This window comes from Chionomys nivalis, chromosome 10 (assembly GCF_950005125.1).
Source record: "Chionomys nivalis chromosome 10, mChiNiv1.1, whole genome shotgun sequence".
Classification (NCBI taxonomy): domain Eukaryota; kingdom Metazoa; phylum Chordata; class Mammalia; order Rodentia; family Cricetidae; genus Chionomys; species Chionomys nivalis.
The window spans coordinates 46,017,533-46,040,976 of record NC_080095.1 but is presented as its reverse complement, the minus strand read 5'-3'; the positions used below and the strand labels follow the sequence as shown (position 1 = coordinate 46,040,976).

The following is a 23,444-nucleotide window of genomic DNA, read 5'->3' as shown; positions in this document are numbered from 1 at the left end:
GAAGAGACATGAGAGCCTGAGCTGACAGGTGGTTACAGCTAAGCCAAGGGAACTGCTCTGCCTTCCTTAGGCCTTATTTGCATCCTCCCCTCTTCTCCAACCTCTCTCTGTCCCACCAATGCATCAGGACCAAACTGTTTAGGAAGAGAAGGAAACAGGAAGGAAAAGAGATGTTTTCTGTATTCCTTTCTCCTGTTCTCCTTTCTTCCCATCATCCCAAGCTCTCTCACTCTTGCCAGATCCCACACCTAGCTTTCCAAGCACAAAAGGAAAGGGTTGGGCAACAGCCGTGAGCTCCTCGAGTCAGGATAAGGGGATCTGAATCCTAGTTTATTAGGTAGAAACTGTGTGATGATGACAAAGTTACTTTCCCATTCTCAGCCTTAGCTGTGGTGTCTATGAGCATAGCCCAAATTAAATGACTAACTGAGATAGGACATGCAAAATCTTTATTGCTTACCCCATAGAAGCACTAATGTATAAATTATTATTTCTCATGATCTCTATTTTAAGTGATGATGATGGTTGTCTTTGCTTTTTGTTTCTCATTGCTTTTCACAGTTTAGCTTCTAAGGACGGATGTGCTGGGGCCATTTCTCAGTAGTTAACTTCGACAGGCTATTTCAGTCTTCCCATCTCTTCACTCTCTTACTCATCGTGACTGATTTTATCCTCGCTGTGAACATATTTTAAGAAACTACAAAGGGAGCCACAGAGTTGCTAACAGTAGAAAGCCTGGCAGGGAAAACCGTGCTAAGAAAGGGAATTGCACAGCTTGCCCAAGGCCATGCGCCTGTGAGAGGCACAACCCTGACAGGAGGCGCGGAGGCATGCTTGGGGCTTACGCTCTTCTTGGACTCTGGAGGAACACAAGGACCGACTGCAGCTGTGACTTACACTGCCTTAATGATCAGTAAAGGTTAGTACCTTTTAGTTTTTGACTTTTTGCATATATTCTTACAGAAAACATATTTAAAGTAGAAAGAATAATCTCTTGAATGTATGTACATAAATTTGGGGGTTCTGTTTCTTCCCTTCCTACAATCATTTCTGATAGACAAAAAGTGAAATCAGTGGCGTAGACACATTGTTTCCTGTTGAAGCTTTCTTCAGAGAAGGAAAGCATGAGTTATGTAGCAGGGAATAGACTGTCTTTGATTAGATAGATATCCCATTTATCTCCCTAACAAAGGCTAAAGCTCAGTCATGTGTGAGGTGTTTAATGTACTTTTCACATCCTTACACAAAAGGACATGAGATCCCACCATGATTAATTTATTGGGAAGATAGAAAATAATGGTTTCAGGGAGAAGGCATATGTTAAAAAGTCTCCTTACCTTCCTTCCCACACTAGTAAGGATTGCCGGTCACACACCCGTTCCTCTTTATGACTGCTATTTGTACTATCAGACAACTTTTGTGTTTGATTGCTAACTGTCTGCCAACCCCCAAAGTATAAGTTCCTGGTGTATATGTGCCTACATTGCGTGGTGTGGAGTCAAGCATATCACAGATTTGATAAAACCTTATTCAGTAATAACTAAAGGATGCAGTGTAGCTGTGTCCTTCTTTGTGGATTCATGCGTTTGTTCTCTGTTCTCTCGCTTTTCTGATGTTCCATGTCAGCATGATGAAGAAGAACAAGCAGTCAGAGGATGACGAAGATCCTGTCTGGATCCCACAGGCTTTCCGTCTAGGGCGTCTTAAGAATGTGTTGGACGGAGGAGAGTATGCCCCTTTTATAACTCCTCCCATACTGGAGAGTAATTTTATTCAGGTAAATAACACCTGCACTCTTAATCAAGTCCTGTCACTTCTAGTGAAATGTTGAAAAGAGAAATCTTTTAGTGGCTTGAGGGCACAGTGTGATATTAAGAGGGACAGTTTTGTGACTTTTAAAAAGCCCGAAAACTTGGTGTTACAGGAAAATGTTCCAAACAAACTCGAAGGCAAGAATTCTGTCCAAATTCTACCATGCTAACCAAATTGTCATGCTAACATAATCTTGTTACACAAAATGATGTTTAGAACATGCTATCACAGGAAGGTGTCCAGATAATTTCTTTCTTAGAGTTTTAATTTTTAAAACTGTATATTTTATGTATGTGAGTGGCTTGCCTGCATATGCTTGTACATCATGTATATGCCTATAGATGGTTGTGAGTCAGCATCTAGATGCTGGTGATTGGACCCAGATTCTCTGTAAGAGAGCAAGGCCTTGCAGCTGAGCTGTTCTCTAGCCCCTAGACCTATATTTTAAAGACAAACGTCTTAGGCTGAAGACCCTGGGGTCAGTCCCTAGTGACCAAGTAAGTAGACAACAATCTGGGGAGTGCTAAGAATTAAAATAAGTCTTATATGTTGGTCCTGAAAGGGCAATATAACTGTCAGATAGCGTCAGAGACTAAAGTTCATTCTTGTAAGAATGCATCAGCATCCCGAATGAAACTGCAGAGCACCTAGGAGTTGGCTGGGCTTTCCTCTCAACACTCAACATCTGGCTCTCAAGCAAAGATAAGGGCTCAGCAATATGAACCATGCCTGTCCCTCACAGAAACGTCATGATTGTCTGCTGCTGAACACAGAACCAAAACCTTCAGCTGATCCCACAGAGTATAACAAGGAAGGTGACAGACACTTCAAAGATAAGGAGAGTTCATGCTTCATGAGTGTGGAGGACTAGCGTGACGTCTCTGTGTCCAACATACCACGGGGAAGAACGGAGTCTCCAGAACATGTTTCAGTGCTGCCATAAAACACACGATCCCCAGGAACACATTATGTCATAATTTAATGTTTTTGGCATTCGGTTACTTCCTCCTGATAATCTCTTTCCCCTTTATTCCTGAACCTTTTTCATACTATCTCTTGTGCACTCTGATCGCACAACCCTGGCCCCACACGAGGAAGGGGAGTTTATGATCTACATATCAGTCACAGTCCCACATAACTGCATTCACACTCTCCAAGATGCCCAGTTTTTCCTACCTAGTCATTGGCAGTAAGCTACCAAAATTCCTGACTCTGGAGGTTCAAGTGAGGAGAAAGGCAAGCATCTTAGAAGGCACCCAGAGTGCTCGCTCACTTGAACTAACTGCTACATGTGTGCTAGCTAACACACCACCAACTTCATTCCTAAGTCAATACCCCAGTCACATGCTCCATAGTACCCTGAAGTACTAATAGTACCCTTAGTCGCTAGCTCTGGTCCTCCCTAAGAGACTCCACAGGCCAGAGACTGTGGCTATTCATTCTGCTATCTCCAAATCATGAACAAGTCAAGGAATGGAGGTACCATGGCTCATTTCCCCTGTTCTCTGGCCTCACTTACACTGCTCTAGCAAGTAAGGGTGCTAAATCTATGCCTTTTATCAAGAAACTCCTTTCCTGTTCTCTACTTTCAGGTCAATAGGAGAGGCGAATCGATTTATCTGCATAACCGAGCAAACTGGGTGACCATCGGCATCTGTTCTTCCAATCCTGTCCTCAAGACCCCTAATGTGATGCTGTTGGCACATCTGACACCAGAGGCTAGAAAAGAATCAGAACCACTCTTTAAACGCCTCTTGTCATCTTCCTCCACAGACAAGCTGGTGCTCACCAGGTGAGTCACGGGACAGGAGGACAGCAGTCTCTCAGAGAACACCATATCCCCTCCGAGCTGAAAGTGGAGATGCTGACGGCTAGGGTTCCAAAAGAGCCGTCAGGCGCATTGCTTTCTCAGATGATGTAGGGGTGTCTATAAGAGCATCCAGGGGGAAAAATGGTTCATGACAACTGACAATTAAGTTTTTTTTAAAAAAAGAAAAACTTAAAGTAATAAGGACTAAAAATAGCCTGCCTCTCAAGACCTTGCTCTTCCTCCCCACAGTGGCCTCGCATCCATCAGAATTTGTCTGGCCTCATCTTGTCTATGATCTTGATCAAGTAGCTTAACTTTGGCCTCATTTTTAGACAATTTTATCACGTATACTTACTGTACAAATAATGGATTTCATTATGACATTTCCATACGTGTGCATTAAGTACCTTGACCATATCCATCCTTTGCCCTCCCTTGGCCCCCAACCCCATCCCATCGGGCCTCTTCTTCATCTCATATAGTCTCCTTTTACTTTCATGTCTTTTATGTCTGTGTAATTGTATTTGTGGGGGTGCACATGCATGTGTATGTGTGTGTGTGTGTGTGTGCACATGGTGCATGTGTGTCATGTGTATATGAGGAGGTCAGAGGACACCCTCAGGTGTCAGTCATCAACCTTCTCCCCCGCTAGAGAGAGCGTCTCTCTTGTTCACTGCTGTGTACTCCGGACTAGCTAGTGCAGAAGCTTCCAACAATCTTCCTGTCTCCACCTCCCATTCCCCAGTAAGGCCAGCTAGGATTACAGATGCTTGTACTGAGTTTCAAAGTCCAAAACCAGGCCATCAGGCTCACACAGCAAGTGTTTTATCACCCCACCTCCTTTTTAAACATCCAGACTCCTCATGAGAGAAGGCATGATACTTCCTAAATCTGGCTTATTTCACCTAATGCCATCTTTAGTTTTAGACGCTTTCCTGCAGATATCATATCATCTCATTATTCTTTTTTTTTTTTTTTTTTTTTTTTTTTTTTTTTTTTTTTTGGTTTTTCGAGACAGGGTTTCTCTGTGGTTTTGGAGCCTGTCCTGGAACTAGCTCTTGTAGACCAGGCTGGTCTCGAACTCACAGAGATCCGCCTGCCTCTGCCTCCCGAGTGCTGGGATTAAAGGCGTGCGCCACCACTGCCCGGCCATCTCATTATTCTTTATGGATGAATAAAGCTCGAGTGTGTGTGTGTGTGCACGCATGCGTGTGTGTACGTGTGTGTGTGTGTGTATTTATTTATTTATCTATCTGTTCATACTCCCTGGTCTAATTCTATAACTTGCCTGTTGTGACCAGTGCCCTGGAAACCAGGAGTAAGCAGGTATACCTGTTGCGTGACGCCTTAGATTCCATTGGACGAGCACAACCAGGAATGACATTGCTGAATCATGTGAGAGTTCAAGTTTTAGCTCTTTGAGGAGCCTCCATGCTGACTGGTTACCATAGCAGCTACACTAAGTTACACTCCTACCAGTAGTACATAATGCTTTCCGTATTCTCCCTGTATCGCTGCCAGCACCTGTTGCTTGTCTTAGTGATAGAAACCATTCTGACTGGGATAATATTAAATCTCAATGTAGCTTTTATTTGAATTCATATATGTGCAAACCTCAACTTCTAATATATTTATTGTGTGTGTGTGTGCGCGCGCGTGTGTGCGCGCAGTGCATCCACAAGTCCAATATTAGGAGACAAGTTTGTGGAATTAGCCTGTCCTTTTCCATATGGGTCCAAGGGATTGAACTTAAATCATCAAGCTTGGCTGTGGGTACCTTTACCTAGTTAAAGCCATCTCTCCAGCCTCAGCCTCAACTTTTCAGGATTAATGAGGATGGGCAGCTCCTCATGATAAACAGTGTTCTTGTCACTTAGTAAAATCAGAGTCTTAGAGGCATGGTTAAGGTGAGATGGCTGTTAGGAGCTCCCGCCCTCAGCTGTCTGGGACACAAGGCCATTGACGATCTCATTCTCCGAGCCGGTAAATCCTTTATAGGTCTTCAGATAACATTCCACTTGCGTTTGATTTTAGGTTTCTCCCTCTGCAGTTTGTGACTCTTTCTGTGCACAGTGCTAAGAACATGCGACTCAAAGTCAAGCTGATAAGTGGCCGAGCCTACTATTTACAGCTCTGTGCTCCTGTATATAAACAGGACATCGTATTTTCTCAGTGGGTGGACCTCATCACCCTCTTGAACCAGAAGAAAGCCAGGACTTCCAAAGTATCCGAGGTCTCCAGCCTCTCAGGAATCACAAACAGCACAGACATCACAGGCTCAATGGACATCATGGACATTACGGCTTTTGCAGAGCTGCAGGCTGCGCACTCACACACTCGCATCTACTCGGCTGCCGTCACTGAAAGTGCAGACTTCTCAGAATTTACAGATGTTACCGATATCACTGATGTCACTGATGTCACCGATATCCCAGAAACTGGGGCCACAGACGTTCCAGATATAAAAATCGTCACAGAGGTCACAGAAGTCATAGAAGACAAAGAGGCCCCAAATGTCTCAGGGGTCACAGTAGTATTTGAAAACGACGACATAATAAAGGCCAAGGAAGAGGAAAAGGTATGTGTTGTAGGGACTTCCATTCTTTGGTGACCAAGCGCAGGAGCTGTGGCCAAGTTCTCAGTCAACATTGATGATGAAAACGCTGTGGAGCCAACTCTGAGTACCATGTTTTCAACAAAGGATTCAATCCCTGAGCCCGGTATAAGTCATAAAATATTCCCTGAACTAGTGACCATCCCTGTATCAAACTTACTCCAATACTGGGAAGCAGTAGTGTGACACAGGGAACTTCAGGGCCAGGATCAGAAGACCGGGGTTAGAATCTTAACTTTTGGGTACCCCATTTATGACTGACTAAATTGCTGAACCTATACAACCTAAAATGAGAATATTAATATAATCTAATGGCTATTTATGATTTGAGTATGAGGATGGGTTGAAGCTCCAATAAGAAAAGGTGAGGACAGAAATCAGAAAATAAAATAATTAAAGATCAGGGAGTACAGAAAGAAAAAAGACTCAGAACTATAAAAGTCACTCGCAAACTGAGTGCCGCATTAGGAAATGGGGACTTCAACTTTGAATTAAGGAACTGAGCATCTTACATATCAATATAGTGGGTTGACGAGATGGCTCAGCAACAGAGAGCACTTCCTGCTCTTCCAGGGGACCCCAGATCCTAGCACCCACATCCTCAGCTCACAATTGCCTATAATTCCACCTCCAGATGTGATAACCTTTTAACCTCCACAGGCACCTGCATACATGTGGCATGCACTCATGCTTGCACACACACACACACATGTGCACACACACACATGTGCACATACACAAATAAAAGTAAAAAAAATTAAAAACATTTCAATCTGGTGGTGTGATAGATTGTAGAGATCAGTTTGAAAACAACTAGTGAAAAATCTCAACTAGATCCACGGTATAAAAAGGATTACGACTGAGGACAGACATCTCAGAAAAGAAATATAGGAGGAAAAGTTAAAAATCTCTCTTCCCATCTTTCTGCGCCCATAGTCTCTGTGCTGTGAAACAGGTAAGGTGTGTTGCTCCCTATCCGCTGTGCAGTGGTATACCAGATGATCAGCGTCTCTTTCCCCTCCTAAAGTCTCCTCCCTGATTTAACCCACGTAACTGACCGTGAACAGAATGAAGACGGTGAACGGTAGAAAAGGAATGGTAAGGTGAGCGCTGGGAGATATCAGCAGGATGGGTGACGACTGGCCACACATTCTTGAGATGATTGTGAACCAAGAACCTCAAAGATATTAGACCCAGGGCTGGAGAGGTGGCTCAGTGGTTAAGAACACTGGCGGCTTTTCCAGATGACCCAGGTTCAAGTCCCAGCACCCACATGGCCGCTCACAATTGTGAGTTCAGTTCCAGGATATCCAATACTCTCAGACATACATAATGCATACCCTCTAACAGGAATGAAAAGTTTAGCTACAAAGATGTGAATCATGGTTGGGGCTATATGGTTCAGTGATACTGTCTGTGCTTGGTGCACACAAGGCCCTGGGTTCAGGCACTACACACACAAGGAAGATGTTAATCATTGCATATCCGCACCATTCCTATAACAGCAAAGTAATGAAAGCATGAGAACAGCCTAACCCAGTGGTTCTCAACCTTCCTAGTATGGCTACCCTTTAATATGATTCTTCGTGTTGTGGTGACCCCTAGCCACAAATTATTTATTTATTTATTTTTTTTTTTTTGGTTTTTTTTTCGAGACAGGGTTTCTCTGTGGTTTTGGAGCCTGTCCTGGAACTAGCTCTTGTAGACCAGGCTGGTCTCGAACTCACAGAGATCTGCCTGCCTCTGCCTCCCAAGTGCTGGGCCACAAATTATTTTTGTTGTTACTTCATAACTGTAATTTTGCTAGTTATGAATTGTAATGTCAATATTTGATATGTAAAATACCTGATGTATGATCCCGGTGAAAAAGTTGGTTTGTACCTGAGGGGTCACACCATACAGGTTGAGAATCACTGGAAACTCCTGCCAAGAAGAGCCAAACAAACTTGGAACTACAAAGGGCAAGTCCATAGTCCTCTGTTTGGGGCTCCCAAAGTACATCAAGATTATAGCAAAACTCTATTAGACAAATCAGTGTTGCATACTTGTTAAAATTATTCAAAAGTATTTCTTGGCCTGAAAAGATGTTCATAATTGACTTAAAAAACGGAAGACTATAATCTCTAAGATATAAGAGTGCATGGATACATTGGCACTAAAAGAAAAAATAGGGCTTGGAAGATGGATGGTTCAGTTAGTAAACTGCTTGCTGCACAAGCATGCGGACCTGGGTTTGATGCCCAGCTCCTACATGAAAGACTGGGCATGGGGGCACACACTTGAAATCCCAGCACTGAAGAGCCAGTCTGGCCTAGACAAAGAGCCTCAAGTCCCACTGAGAAACATTGTCTCAAAACATAAGATGGAAGGGTAGACAGAAGCAGCCCATGTGGACTTCTGACTTTCTACACACACATGTACCACACACATACATACATACATACATACATATATACATACATACATACATACATACATACATACATAAGAAACAACATAAACTGTAGAAAACAGTTTGTCTTTATGTTGAGGAAATATGCGCAGATTATACCTTATTTGCTCTTCTGAATTTTGTTTCCTATCCTACAGGTAAGTACTTTTAAAATACGAAATATTCAAATAGTTTTCCACAGTTTCTAATGACAGGTAGAAAATTCTGATGATAATTACACAGAGTTGGTGGCAAAAGCCTGTAACAGAAGCTTGAGAGTCCAAGGCCTGCATGGTCCGCAGGATGAGTTCCAGGACAGCCTGAGAACTTGGTGAGACCTCATCCCAAAATTAAAAGTAGGAAAAAGGATAGGGATACAATTCAGTGGTACAAAGCACTGGTACAGTGTGCATATGGTCTGAGATTCAAACCTCCATGTAATAATAATAATAATAAATATAAATATAAAATGTTAGACTATAAATATAGATGATAACTTCAAAATGACCTCAAAGTAGATCTATGCAAAATACATCACAAAAGTAGGATGGAGATTGTGTTGCAGAGAACCATTATTTCTGCACAGGGTCACCATACAAGGAAATATTTCCTAACTTTCACTTCATTCCTCAGAGGATTCTTTTTTAATGTGTATGGATATTTTGCTTGCATGTATGTTCATACACCACATGTGTGCAGTGCCCGCAGAGGCCAGAAGAGAGCGCTGGATCTCCAGGGACTGGAGTTACAGGCAGTTGTGAGTCACATGTGGGTGCTGGGAATCGAACCTGGATCCTCTGGAAGAGCAGCTGGCCTTTCTTAAGCAGACTCTCCTTACAGAGCCTTAAATAGTTTTTACTAAATAGAAATGGCTGCCACTGTAAGAAAGAAATGGAGTTCTCTCTTCAGGAAATAAGATCACTGCATTACTCCTAGGACATGCTTTGGATTGGGCTTTGTCTGTTGTTTTTTGAGACAAGGTCTTGCTATTATAGCCCAGACTGTCCTTGAATTTGCAATCCTCCAGCCTCAGCTTCCCCTGTGCTGGAACTGCAGATATGTGCCATTGGGCCCAACAGGACTAGAATGGACAGGTGGTGATCATGGAGGAAGAAGAGCAGACGTGAAGACTGTTAAGAGACAAAGGGATAGAGTTTGCTGACTGATTGCACTGAGGCCCACATGAGACATTCTAATACGGTCACTGAGAGACATGGACCAGTGGTATGTGATGGGAAGACCATTAAAAACAGAGGAGTGGTTTCAGGGAATTGCATTTTAGATTAGGCTGTAGATCTGGAAAATCAGAATTATTATGAGCCCCAGCCTCCCATGACCTATAAGATGCTCCTAAGAGCAACCTGACTGAGGTAGATTGCAAGGTATTCCTAGAAAACCTTCTTTACCCCCTAATTCAAAGATGAGTGTCATGACTAAACACTAATCATCTTATGTGATGGGGGCACTGGTGCATGGCACTCGGAACTGAATGTACTGCATTAGGCTATAGTGGAGCCTGCCATGGTTCCCATGACACCAGCCTCCACACCAGCCCAGGCTTTTTTTTCTATAGCCGGGAAACACCATAACTTACTCCCTGTCCCTGGACCTGTGAACACTCAATAAGAGTGAATAGAATTACTAGAAACTGCTCCCTAAACAGTCTGTTTCTGCATGATGTCCTTCCTTAACCGATTTGCTATTGCTTGTCATTTCCCAAGGAAAATGTCCTGAGGCATGGGTGTCTACGAGACATGAAAAGTAAGAACGAGTTCAAAGATGCCTCCAAACATGTCACCATCTCAGACCTAACACTCACTTTCCAAGGCGAAAGATGTTTCCAGACTACTTTGACTCCTATAAAAAGCGAGGAAAATATATCCATAGAAACGGGTGATAAAGGCTTGGAAGAAAAGATGACTGATCTTCCAAATGCACGTCTCAAGGCTACAGAATCCAGGTCAGTGTCATGGGGAAAGGCTGTGGGCAATCTAGGGTGTACCCTATGTACACACACCTATCCTTGTTCCCTGTAACTTGGGCATTTGTCTCTGAAGGGTCTCAGATACAGTGTGACAGAGCGATGGCACAGGCACTCCTTAGCCATCCACATTTGGGTCAGCCTTGGCTAATTTTTATTTCCACATCGGCTTTTTATGTTGCTCGGTTGGTATTCCAACTATTGGTTGAATGCCAAAAGCACGCATTTTAGGAAATAAAGAAAAGCACAGGGCCCACGTTTTAGAGCTGTAGTGTTAACTTCTAGAAAGATTGTGGGTATTTTTATCTCTGTGCATATCTACATTTTCTTCTACAGAGTCTCTATACATCCCTTACCCATCTCTGTACTTCTAATAATATGAAAAGCTATTTTCATTATTTTAATACTTCTACTGAAAAGCTGATTGCAAGCTGAATGTGAATGAATGTGATAGTGGTATAAAGGTACAAGTTAATACAATCATTCTAGGGTAACCCTTATCAAGAACTCGGATCTAACCCTAATCTTAGGCTGGGACCTGTAGTCCCAGCCAGTCCGGCGGCTAAGGCTGGAGAGTCCCTTCAGCCCATGAGTTCTAGACTAGCCTGGAGAGCATAGTTAGACCCTACCTTAAGTAGACAACTTAGTAAAAATAAGAATGAGGAATGCAACTCGGTCTACCTTTTTTATTTTTTTTAAATTTTCGAGACAGGGTTTCCCTGTAGCTTTGGAACCTGTCCTGGAACTAGCTCTTGTAGACCAGGCTGGCCTCGAACTCACAGAGATCCGCCTGCCTGTGCCTCCCTAGTGCTGGGATTAAAGGCGTGTGCCACCACTGCCCGGCTTCGGTCTACCTTTTAAATAAATATATTTAAAGGAGGATTGGGAGGGAAGTTCAGTGTGCTTAGCACACACAAGGCCCTGGGGGAGAAATTATGTGTACTATACACACATATACAGGATAAGAAAAATTAACCTAGGAATGAAAGCAACTAGAATTTATTAAGTAATCTGAAGTGCTAAAGAGATTCGTTGCATTATCAAAAAGAACAAAATAATAAACTATTGAAATAGCTAATTTTTGAAATCCTAAGTGTCACATTGCGGTGGTGGTGCATGCTTTTAGTCCCAGCACTCGGGAGGCAGGCGGATCTCTGGGAGTTCAAGGGCAGCCTGGTCGACAGAGCAAGTTCCAGGACAGCTAGGGCTACATAGAGAAACACTGTCTTGAAAACCAAAATTATTAAATATATACATTTTTTTAAAAAACTTGGATATGGCCGGGCGGTGGTGGCGCACGCCTTTAATCCCAGCACTCGGGAGGCAGAGGCAAGCGGATCTCTGTGAGTTCGAGGCCAGCCTGGTCTACAAAGGGAGTTCCAGGACAGGCTCCAAAGCTAAAGAGAAACCCTGTCTCGAAAAACCAAAAAAAAAACAAAAAAAAAAAACAAAAAAAACACTTGGATATGTCTTGAAAATATGTCTAAAAAAACAAAACTTGGAGACAATAAATTAATGACTTTTAATAAAAATGCAAAGTAGAAAACTTAAGCAATCAGAAATTAAGAACTTGAAGAAACAGGAGTTATCAAAGTTCTTGTTAAAGATAAAAGGCACTTTCTAAATTTTAATGGACAGTTTTATTTTAACTATGAATTTTCTTTGGTTTATGCCATTTTGCTTACAAAATTATAAAAATATATTTTATTTCTTAAAACTTTAGTTTGCTTTTTCTAAGCCAGACAAAACAACAGAATAAAGATTCTTAGTTATCTTCCTTGTGACAGTAAAGTTCTTAGATTTCTAATGTTTTCGAATCTTGGAAGGCAAATGAAGCAAGCTTAGCATAAAGCTGAGGAAATCTAGTGTTCGTCACACAAACACAGAACAGAACGGTCATGATATTTTGTCCTCACTGGAAAATTTATATTCTTAACAACAGAAAACATCTACTTAACAGTGAGCTTCCAGTGTCATGATAAAGCTATTTACTTCAAACCACAGCCAATTTGTTTTTGTTTTGACTCTTACTGCATAGCCCAGGCTGGTCTCAAATTCACTATGTAGCTCATGCTGGTCTTGAACTTATGATCCTTCTATGTCAACCCTACGTGTTAGGACCACAAGCAACACCCACTAGGGTCAGCAAGATGGCTCAGCAAATAAAAGTGCTAGCTGGCCAAGCCTGATAGCTTGAGTTAGATTACCAGAAACAATGGCAAAAACCTGACAATGATCTCGCCCTACACACACATACACAGTGGCACAAGTGTGCCCACACTCACACATACATCATACACTCTCACGCACACATCATATACACACACAATAACAATAAAACTTAATTTAAAAAGTTACTTCTAGGTGTGTTTTACTTAAATTTTTTTTTTTTTTTTTTTTTTTGGTTTTTCGAGACAGGGTTTCTCTGTAGCTTTGGAGCCTGTCCTGGAACTAGCTCTGTAGACCAGGCTGGTCTCGAACTCACAGAGATCCGCCTGCCTCTGCCTCCCGAGTGCTGGGATTAAAGGCGTGCGCCACCATCACCCGGCTTCTACTTAAATTTTAAAACAAATTAAGAATGTTTCCATTAATATATCTGTATACTCTATTAAAAGTTCTACCAATTGTAATAAAACAAAGGTATACAAAAAAAATGTAATAACATTTTTAATTGCCAGGCATGGTAGTGCACACCTTTCATCCCTGCATGTGGGAAATAGACACAGGCAGATCCTGTGAGTTGGTAGGCAGCCTGGTCTATACAGGCAGCCAGGGCTACCTAGGCAGACGTATCCAGTGCCCTCTCAGACTCTGAGGTGACCTGCGCTCATGGGTACACAGGCTCTCTCCTCTCCCCTCACACAATTAAAAAATAAACAAAACAGATCTTTTAAAAAAAGAAAAGAAATATCTATCAGTAGCTACAACAACTATCAATTCCTTTAATCATCAGTTCTGTTGCAGCCATGGCCTCTTCCCACCCTGCTGTAATTAAACCCCATTGTATATGTGTCTTGGGAACTTTTCTCTCCTAGCTTGTGAGTCTTCCTCAGTTCTGTGTGTCAGCCTTTCCTGGTGAGCATCTTTTGTGTCCTACAGCAGAATGTTTCCTGATTGACCCTTCTTCCTTGGCCATGTGGATCACCTGCAGGTTTTAACTACAAAACACTACACTCCAATAAATTACTTCCCTCTTTAGATTGTTTCCTTGATGTATATTTCTACAGGTATAGGATAAGGATGAGTTGTGTGAATGGACAGTTGGCTGATTATCTGGTTGCTATAAAACTCCCCACCATATATGGGAATAGCATGAGTGAGACAGGCATCCGATAATCAGAAGTAACTGTATGCACATGTACAGATGTAGAGGACACTTGTAGGGTCAGTTCCCTCCTTCCATCTTGTAGCCCCAAAGCCAAAATGAAGCCATCATGGTTGGTAGCAAGTGCTATAATAGGACCGAGCCATCTTGCAGGCCGAAAGCACACTTAAGGCATATGTCTGTCTTGGAGTCAATTTACTATTTCTGTCTTGATAATTTAATTGGAAATTTTATGAATTTCCATCAGTTACTTAGAAAAATAATCCATTTTTCTTTTTCCATTGTGTAAAAATAGATTCAAATTGACCTGAGTTCAGAAGAAACATGGAAAAGCAAAAGGAAATGTTAGTCAAAGATCTATTCTATACAAGCAAAAATCAGATGGAAAAGTAATAAATTATTTTTAACACTAAAATAAGTTAGAAGAAAAGAAAATTATATCATTTCCCTAGTTACACAGGAGAGTTCATTTTGTTGTTGTTGTTCATATGTATATAAGCATTGTGTGTGTGTGTGCGCGCACGTGCATGTGTGTGTGCATGTGTGTGTGTGCATGTGTGTGTGTGTGCGTGTGTGTGTGTAACATGGTTTCTCTGGCAGATATCTGTAATTATTAGGCAGCTTGGAACTGTCCTCTTAGAGCTTCACAGTTGATTCCGTTGTCTGCTCAAATGCTCCCCTCTCTGCTTTGTCTCTTCCGCCTTCCTCAGATCACTCCCATCAGCTCAGATTTAACACAGCACATGCTAGCTGGCACACTATATTTTCTTTGTTTATGATCTGCCTCTTCCACTGGAATAGAGCACTTGATTATTTTTACTTAATGCATACAAGGGGCCTGGGAAGTATTCCTGAGCAAATGAATCACACTTTGTCACTGAAAATTACTTTTGTTACTTCAAGAACAACAACAACAAAATGAAGTCTCCTGTGTAACTAGGGGAATGATATAATTTTCTTTTCTTCTAACTTATTTTAGTGTTAAAAATAATTTATTACTTTTCCATCTGATTTTTGCTTGTATAGAATAGATCTTTGACTAACATTTCTTTTTGCTTTTCCATGTTTCTTATGAACTCAGGTCAATTTGAATCTATTTTATAAATGTTAAACTCTGTATTGATAATTTTGGGGGGAAGGAGTGATAGGGATTGAACCAAGAGGCTCACATATAAACTAACAGGACACTTTACCACTGAGGGATACTTTCCATCTTGAAGACTTCACTTATAGGCCTCTTAGCACCTTTAATAAATACTTGAATTTTCTAATTTTTTAAATTGCATTTGTTTGTTTAGTGTGTGGATAGGGGTGTGGATGTATATTTTATACCCAAAGGAAAAACTATCAACTCAAATTCAGGAGTCTCCTTGTAGGAATTCTCTGACTAGGAGCTGGATATACATACTTATGGATCACTGTGATTATTGTTATTTGTAAACAGAGACTACACATTCATTTCTTGGTTGCCCAGACCAGAATAATCACACCGAAACTATATTAATTACAACACTGTTTGTCCCACGGCTTAGGTGTCTTTCTAGCTAACTCTTATACCTTAAATTAACCCATTTCTATTAATCTATGTATCACCACGAGGCTGTGGACTATTGGTAAGATTCCAGTGTCCCTGACTCCGCCTTCTTTCTCCCTGCATACAGTTTAGTTTTCCTGCCTAGCTCTATTCTGCCCTGCCATAGGCCAAATCAGCTTCTTTATTAACCAATGGTAATAAAACATATTCACATCAGCTATTATCATCCACAGAAATTTTCCTACTTCCTATTAGAGATGAGAAACAACTAAAACAAATAAACGTCCTCCAGACCACTGATGCATTGTGTCCTACCACCCTACGTAATGGGGACTGCATATAGGGTCTCCTTGCTGGGAAGCCCTCTGCCACTAAACTATAACCCTAACCTCTGACATTTTTTTTTTTTTATTTTTAGCACAAAGTCTCAATATGTAGCTCAGGTTGGTCTGGGACTTACTACAGAAAAGGCTACTGGTAAGCCTAGTATGCTAGAGGAAAAAGGAAACAAAATAAACAATAAACAGGAGAAAGATGTAATAAGAAAGAAAAGAGAAACAGAAACCATTGGGCAGACACAGAGAAGGAAGACGGGAATACAAGCTGCAGGGCAGAATCAGGGCCAGAAGGTGTGGACGGAACATCCACTCTATGTCGGTGTGGGCTTAAAAGAAAACCCTAGGATGTCTTCCTTCAATGATAAAAATGGAGCCATCCAATTGAGCAGATTGGTCAGGCCCAGGCATTCTGAGTCACCCTTCTAATTTTATTCCATTCTCACAACTCAATTATTCCCAGCCACTAATATTCTACAAACCCTGTAAAATAAACACTAACCTCATGAGGCTCTTGGGTCGGCAACTCCTTTCTTTACCTTTTTCCGTGAAAACTGTTGCATGCCTAGAGCAATTGATTTACAGGCTTTACTTTGTAGTGCAGCTCTCAATTTATAGAATAAAAGAGTAGCGAGAAGCACAGCCACTTCCCTGTCACACCCCAGTCTCCTCCCTTACTTGATATGTTATAATCAATGTGCCAATGCTGATACGTTGTTATTAAATGGCTGAAGCTTACAGTTTATAACATAAAGATTCATACTTCATAGTATAAAGTTCTATGGGTTTTGATGAATGTATATAGCATTTGGCTTTTGTTATATTCACAAGAACCATTTCATTGCTGTAAATATTCCCTCGGCAGTAGATTAGCTCTTTTTAAAAAATAGTTTTAATTCTGGGCATGTATGTGTGTGGGGTTATGTACATGTGAGTGCAGTTGCCATGGAGGCCAGCAGAAGGTACGGGATCCCTTGAAGCTGGAGTATTGTGAACTGAACTCAGGACCTCAGGAAGAGTAATATACACTGCTGAGCTATCTCTCTGGTTCCCCATATTAGTTCTTAATTGTTTTTTTTTTCTTCAGTTCAGGAGATTGAACCTAAGACCTTGTACATGTTAGGCAATACTCTTAGTTGTTTTGTTCTGGTAGTTTTGTTTGTTGGTTGGTTTGGTTTGGTTTGGTTTGAGACAGAGTCTCATTATGTAACCCTGGTGTGGTAGTTTGAATATAATTGACCCCCATAACCTCATAGGGAGGGAATTGGCACTATCAGGAGGTGTGGATTTGTTGGGAGTGGATATGGTCCTGTTTGAGGAAGTGTGTCACTGTGGGGCGAACTTTGAGGTTTCCTATGCTCAGGATACCACCCAGTGTCTCAGTTGACTTCCCGTTGTCCGCAAGAAAGATGTAGCCAGCACCATGTCTGCCTGCATCCCACCATGCTCCCTGCTATGATGATAATGAACTGAATCTCTGAAACTGTAAGTGAGCCACCCCAACTAAATGCTTTAGAAAAAAAAAGGAGTTGCTATAACAATGGTGTCTTTACAGCAACATAAACCCTAAGAAACCTGGCTAGCTTGGAACTTGCTACACAGATCATGAAGGCTCTGAACAAAAGAGCGATCCAACTATCTCTGTCTCTCAAGTACTGGACCAAGGCCTATATCACCACACTCAGCATTACTTTTGTTTTATTTTTAATGATTTTTACATTTTATTTATTCATTTAGTGTGGTTGGGGTGGGGAATGAATGTGTCAGGGTACATGTGTGGAGGTCAGAGTACAATTGGGATAGTTGGTCGTATCCTTCTGCCATGTGGGATCTGGGGATCAAACTCAGGTTTTCGATTTAGCAGCCGGTGCCTTTGCCCTCTGAGACATCTCGCCAGTCCCCCCTTTTTTTAATAATAAAATTTACAAAAATAACAGGATGAAAAGTTCTCAGTAGGTGATAGGTTATGTTAGTTCACTATATGATTGTTAGAAATTATATGAATTCCTATATAAGCAGCAAAATAATGGAATTTTAAAATACAAGAATATTGTAATTTAGCAAATTAAATTCCTTAAGACTTTGTCAGTTAGCTTCCTATACCATTATTCTAACTACTAGGAAGAAATAAGTAAGAAAATAAAAACAAAATTATGTAATTCTCTTGAGGTCTGTCCCAAGGGAATATTTTTGGTACACCAATAGGCACCTTTTTGCTGTCTGTTTGCATTGGGAACATAATTAGTAGCTAGCCTCTAATTTAAGAATGTTAATTACAAAAGAACAATGTAATATTTTAAGAACAGAATGGAAGTCACCTAACCTTTATTCCAGGGGCATTTTCAGGATACAACCGAAAAGGTGAGGTTGATGAATACATTCTATATGTTATTTTTGTTTGCTAAGACCATTCATTTCAGGAAGACTTTATAATCTATACTTGTTTGCTTTGGAATGCAAAACTATTAAGAAGACAAACATGGCTTTGCTGAGTATTATGCCTCTCTGGTCACTACTGTTTAAAATACAAAGTATGGAATTTATGAGATATGGGCAAGGATGAAGGAACCAGGATTTTCTCCACTGTCACAGGAGGCCTTGAAGAATTTACACTCCTCACACAGAGAGAGAACAGTACCGCTGTGACCCTTAGCTTTGACCAGGATAATTGGCCTTATATCAATTTGCACCTGTTTTGTAATCCATTCTCTTGTATTGCCCAGTCTCTTGATAGTTTTTATCCTTAACCTTAGCCTTCAGTCTAAATCCTCAGACCTATTGGCACAAGCTATGTGGCTCCTTTTTGGCAAACTCCAGAGAAATACTACTTTAAGTTTAGTTCCTGAGATCCACTGTAGAACCTGAAGTGAATGCATTTGCCGGGCCCCTTGCATGAGTCATAACTGCCTCTACAATTATGTGGGCAGGGAAATCCAAAGGTAACTCCTCAACAGACTCTCATGCACCCCAAGATGGGGAGGCTGAGCAGTTGCAAGTGGAGATGACAGCAGACTTTATGCCATTACATGCCATTTGATTTTGTGGCCTTTACGAGTTGAATAACCTGTAAACACACAATCTTACCTTGGTATAATCACTAACAGTCTAGGCTTGCTAGGCACGGTTCATTACCACTTCCAAAGCATTTGAAAAATGACAAGTGATCTCAGACCCAGTCATTCTTTTCTAAATATCTGTGGTCGCGATGGCAACTCCTTAAATGTGTTGTTTATTTTTACAGGAGAACAAGAACTGACTCAGACACTACAGGTAAGGAACAAATTCCAAGACACGTTTTGTTGTGCTCTTCAGTGGAGCAGTCACCCGGGCTCTTAGAACAGTAGAACAAAGGGTTCCAGCTGCACTTTCTCACGCCTTCCCGTTCTAAACACTCCACCCTGGAGAGACCCTTTCAAGCCCATCTTCAGATTCTCCCAGGCGTGCCAGTCACTTTGACTTCCCAGTTGCCTGAGTCTAATCAGGCACAAACCACTCCAAGGAGAGCTCTACAGATGGAGTCCAGCCCATAGCAATAACAGGGCTGCCTATCCTTGCAGATCTGGATGGGGAGCATTTTTGGTGAATTAAAAATCACTCAGCTCCTCTGCTGTCCTTTATGTCTTTAGCCTAACACTCACTGTGGAGGGAGATTATTTAATGTTTGGACACAGGGCTTTCTTCTTAACACATTCCCATGTCTTAAGGAATCGTTAATTTGTAACAACAAACATTTGACAAGGAGGTTATCATATAGGACAGGATATGGAAACCTTGCCCTTTGCTGACTGCATACTCACCTCTAAGCCACTCTCTAACCCATGAGCCAGAAGAAGCCTCAGCTACCTCACACTCATAAAAAATATTATGGAAAGAACACAGATTAATATTTAACTTGATTTAAGTGAAAAGAAAAAATAATACAAAAAACAGAATATTTGAAGATATTTGTGGTCATTCTTAAGAGTTAGTTCTATAAAGAAAGGAAAGAAAGGAAAAGAAGATAGGGTAGATATAACTTTCTTTAAAGATTTGTTTACTTTGTTATGTGTATGGGTGTTTTTTCTGCATGTATATATGGCACCATGTGTGTGCCTGATACTGGGCAAGGTCAGAAGAGGGTAGCAGATGTCCTGGAACTGGAGTTACAGTTGTGATCCATCAAGTGAGTACTGAGAACTGGACCCAGGTCTTCTGAAAGAGCAGCCAGTGTTCTCAACCAATATAGCATAGAGTTTTACACAAAGGTGACTTGTCTTTATAGCTTCTCATTGGGCTTCAGGATCCAAAACACCAGCTGAGCTTCATCTCAACCAGAACGTGGGTCTGCATTCCACTCTACAGTGTTGAGCCTGAGAACACTAGAGAGAAATGTGCTTCTATGAAGAAAATGCAAGATGAGGGCTGGAGAGATGGCTCAGCGTTAAGAATGTGTAGTACTCTTTTAGAGAATCCCACTTTGATTCCAGCTCGCAACTGCCTCTGACTCAAGCTATAGGAGATCTGACAGCTCTGGCCTTCGTGGCACCCACACATACATGGTCTACACTTTCACAGACATGCACACGTATATACATGTGATTAAAAATAAATCTTTTATAAAAGAAAATGCAAGATCTCCCTTTTAGTTTGTAGAATTTTTACCCATCAACTACTACCATAAACTGTATCTTATAAAGAAGCCAAACTAAAACTCCAGAGTTACCCAGTAAAAGTAAATACTGCCGTCTTTGTTTACTAAAGGCAAAGATCTGTCTAATGGCAGCCCAACTGCTAAAAACATGACTAACTAGTCACTAAACACAGAGATAGACCTAGTGCTGTGTGTGAAGGAGTCGTTGGCCAGCTACAGATGGGTGTAGCTCATGCACAGAACTAATGTGGCTGTCTTTATCTCATATATGATTAAAATTCCCACTAATATGTCTGCTGGTACAAACTTAACTGGTTTTGCAACTGCACAAGCATGTGATGCTTATGTATTCTATATGAAGGACACTGGCAGACTCGGGAGAGATTAGACAAAAATAGCAGACAAGTTACCTGCCATAACACTATGTGTTAGCCAAAGAGACGCCACTAAATGTCAGAGAAGTGGTGAAATTGCTGCTGTGTTTTAAAATGTTTCTCCACTGACTAAATCTCTGAGAAACTAGAGGATGTCAGGCAGGCACAAAGAGGCCAAGTAGGAAGATCTTCTGTCAGTCAAGGTGGAGGGTGCCATATGGTCTTGGACAGACAAGAAGCAGTTAGAATTGAAACAAGAGCAGGAAGAATTACTCACATGTTTTATACATATATACTTATACATATATAGTTAATATGTACTAACTATGATGGTGGGGTGATGATGATGAAGACAATGATGATGATGATTGACAGGGGATGCAGAGAGGCCAGGCACTAAAGGGCTGAAGCCTGAGGATATGTTTCAATCCCCAGCACCCACATAAAAAGCTGGGCATAGCAGTGCACGCTACTCATCTCAGCACTATGCAGACTGGAGGATCTTGGGGGCTACAGATCAACTTAACTGAATCTGCAAGCCCCAGGTCTTGAGAAACCATGTCTCAAAATTCAAGGTGGAAAGGTCCTGAGGAGAACCTGAGGTTGTCCTCTGGCCTCCACATGTATGCAAGTGCACACACACGTTTAGTACATGTACACCTACCATACATGTGTGTGCTCACACAGACAATTATTCTCAGTCTACAAGTAGAAACAAGAGAGACAAAGAGCAAGATGACAATTTGGGAGACAGCATGACTAGGACATATAAACCCATGAAACAATTTGGGAAAGGGACCCAGAGAGAATATGGAGAAAGGCAGCCAAACACTGATGTTGAGTGGAAGCCCCAGGCTTTAGTTCTAACAGTACTTTCTCCAATACATGAATATGACATTTATCAGTGTGTATGACTGGGTCCTTGGGCTGAGGGCATTTTAACAATTATTCTAAAAGCTGATAAGGTTGTGCTGCTGACAGAATTTCTGTCAGTCTAGCAGGCAGCTTGGAATGGGTGTCTTGGACACCAGAAACAGATACCACAAAGGAGTAACTAAAGTCCACGTGGAGCTTGCTGAATCACAAGCATGGCACAATCTACAATGTGCGTTAACTATTTTCCTGTTTGTTTTCTCTCACGTGCTTTCCCGTTTCTTCCTTCGTTCCTCTCCCATGTCTCCCCATTTTTCTGTAGTCCTGTACAGTTTTTCAGTTTTCCCCCTGATTAGCATTTCCTTTCCCCTTTTCACCCTCCTCTAACCCACGGCTCCCCTTCCACACTCTTACCATTCACTGATACTCTTTACTCAAGAAAGCAAAGCCTACCCCCTAAACCATCCTAAACCCCCATTCTATTAAATTCAGGCTGGACAAAGACTAAAAATGTGTCTGTAATTCTAGTTTCTAGGTAATGCCAAATAATAAAGCTTTCCAAAGAAGGAAAATAAACTCCGGTGCGAAGCTTGTCTGACTCTTGGGTTCCCAGCCCCAGGCAGTGCTAGTGAAGGACAGAGACATCCAAATCATCCCCCCACACACACACCTCTGCAGTGAGGGGGTTACTCTCTTCTTTCTGAACTCTTTTTATGTAAAGTGGCACTTCAAACGGACGGTTTCTATCAGCAAGGCCGGGGAATGGCAGGGCAGATCCCAAGCTAGACCTGTCGCTCTGGACCCTCGTAGATCTCTCTCCTTTCTTGACTTTTCCTTCCTTACCTTTCAAGGATCCACTCCTCAACTTTTTCTGACTTCTTTGTAGTGAGCTCAGACGGTAGGCTTCTCTATGATGCCACAGACATCATAGAGAAACGAGACCAAAGACAAAGGTTTGAGAAATGAGAGGGAAACCATATATGAAGTGTCCTACCTGCTTCTTTTTCATCTTCCTATTCAATATTACAAACCAAGTTCTACGTGGCCATGCTCATTCCCTGCTTGTGAAACCTGAGCTGAAAGGAAAAGGGAGGGAATGCCCCTGAAGGGACCAGATTTGGGAACCAACAGTGAGCTCCCCTGGATGGAACGAGGGCATTTGGCGAGGTAGTGAGGACATCGTTGGAATTGGAGACCCAAATTAAGTTTTCTCCTTGTGTGCCCTTTTCTCTCTTGTCTTTGGCCTTCCTTCTTTCCCACTTTTCCTCTAATGATATCTCTTCCACTTTCCCTCACTCTTGCTCCTCTTCCTTCCCGGCTCTTTCTCCTCATATCAAATCCTCTTCTAATTTCCTCAACCTTGTACCTCATCTGTCTCCCCCTTTCTCAGGGGAAATGCACGTAAGACGAGTAACACAGAAAAAGTTACAATCAATGAAAAAGCCTGTTGAATAACCAACCTAAAGGTGAGTTTTCAGTATGACAAGACTTTGTAGATATAAATGGTAGACATTTTAATAAGTTGACTCTTGACATGAATCTCATTACTTCTATTATAGTAACAAAAGAGGTGAGGTTGCCAATAAAGAGGAAGAATAGAATGTGAGGGAGGTTTACTGTGGCTTCTTCTCTAGACTCTAGGCTAGGTGGTGGTGTAGGAGGTCCTTCTGTATTTGTGTTGATTTCATTGGTTGAATAAAGAAGCTGCCTTGGCCTTTTGATGGG

At 41.6% G+C, this 23,444-nt stretch overlaps 1 protein-coding gene across 1 annotated transcript; it reads left to right on the top strand.

Annotated features, from left to right (window-relative positions):
• Positions 1–1,627: 1,627 nt before the first annotated feature.
• Positions 1,628–22,106, top strand: Garin2 (golgi associated RAB2 interactor family member 2). Its single transcript, XM_057783239.1, has 6 exons — positions 1,628–1,777; positions 3,405–3,604; positions 5,657–6,200; positions 10,389–10,627; positions 19,084–19,112; positions 22,042–22,106. The coding sequence occupies exons 1-6, from the start codon at positions 1,628–1,630 to the stop codon at positions 22,104–22,106; spliced, it is 1,227 nt and encodes a 408-aa protein (XP_057639222.1).
• Positions 22,107–23,444: the final 1,338 nt, after the last annotated feature.

Excerpts from the sequence above, each read along its gene's own strand:
- Garin2 (XM_057783239.1), top strand. The coding sequence starts at position 1,628 with ATGATGAAGAAGAACAAGCAGTCAGAGGATGACGAAGATCCTGTCTGG. Across the intron at positions 1,778-3,404 it reads TGGAGAGTAATTTTATTCAG|GTCAATAGGAGAGGCGAATC; the intron begins GTAAATAACACC and ends CTCTACTTTCAG. Across the intron at positions 10,628-19,083 it reads CTCAAGGCTACAGAATCCAG|GAGAACAAGAACTGACTCAG; the intron begins GTCAGTGTCATG and ends TTATTTTTACAG.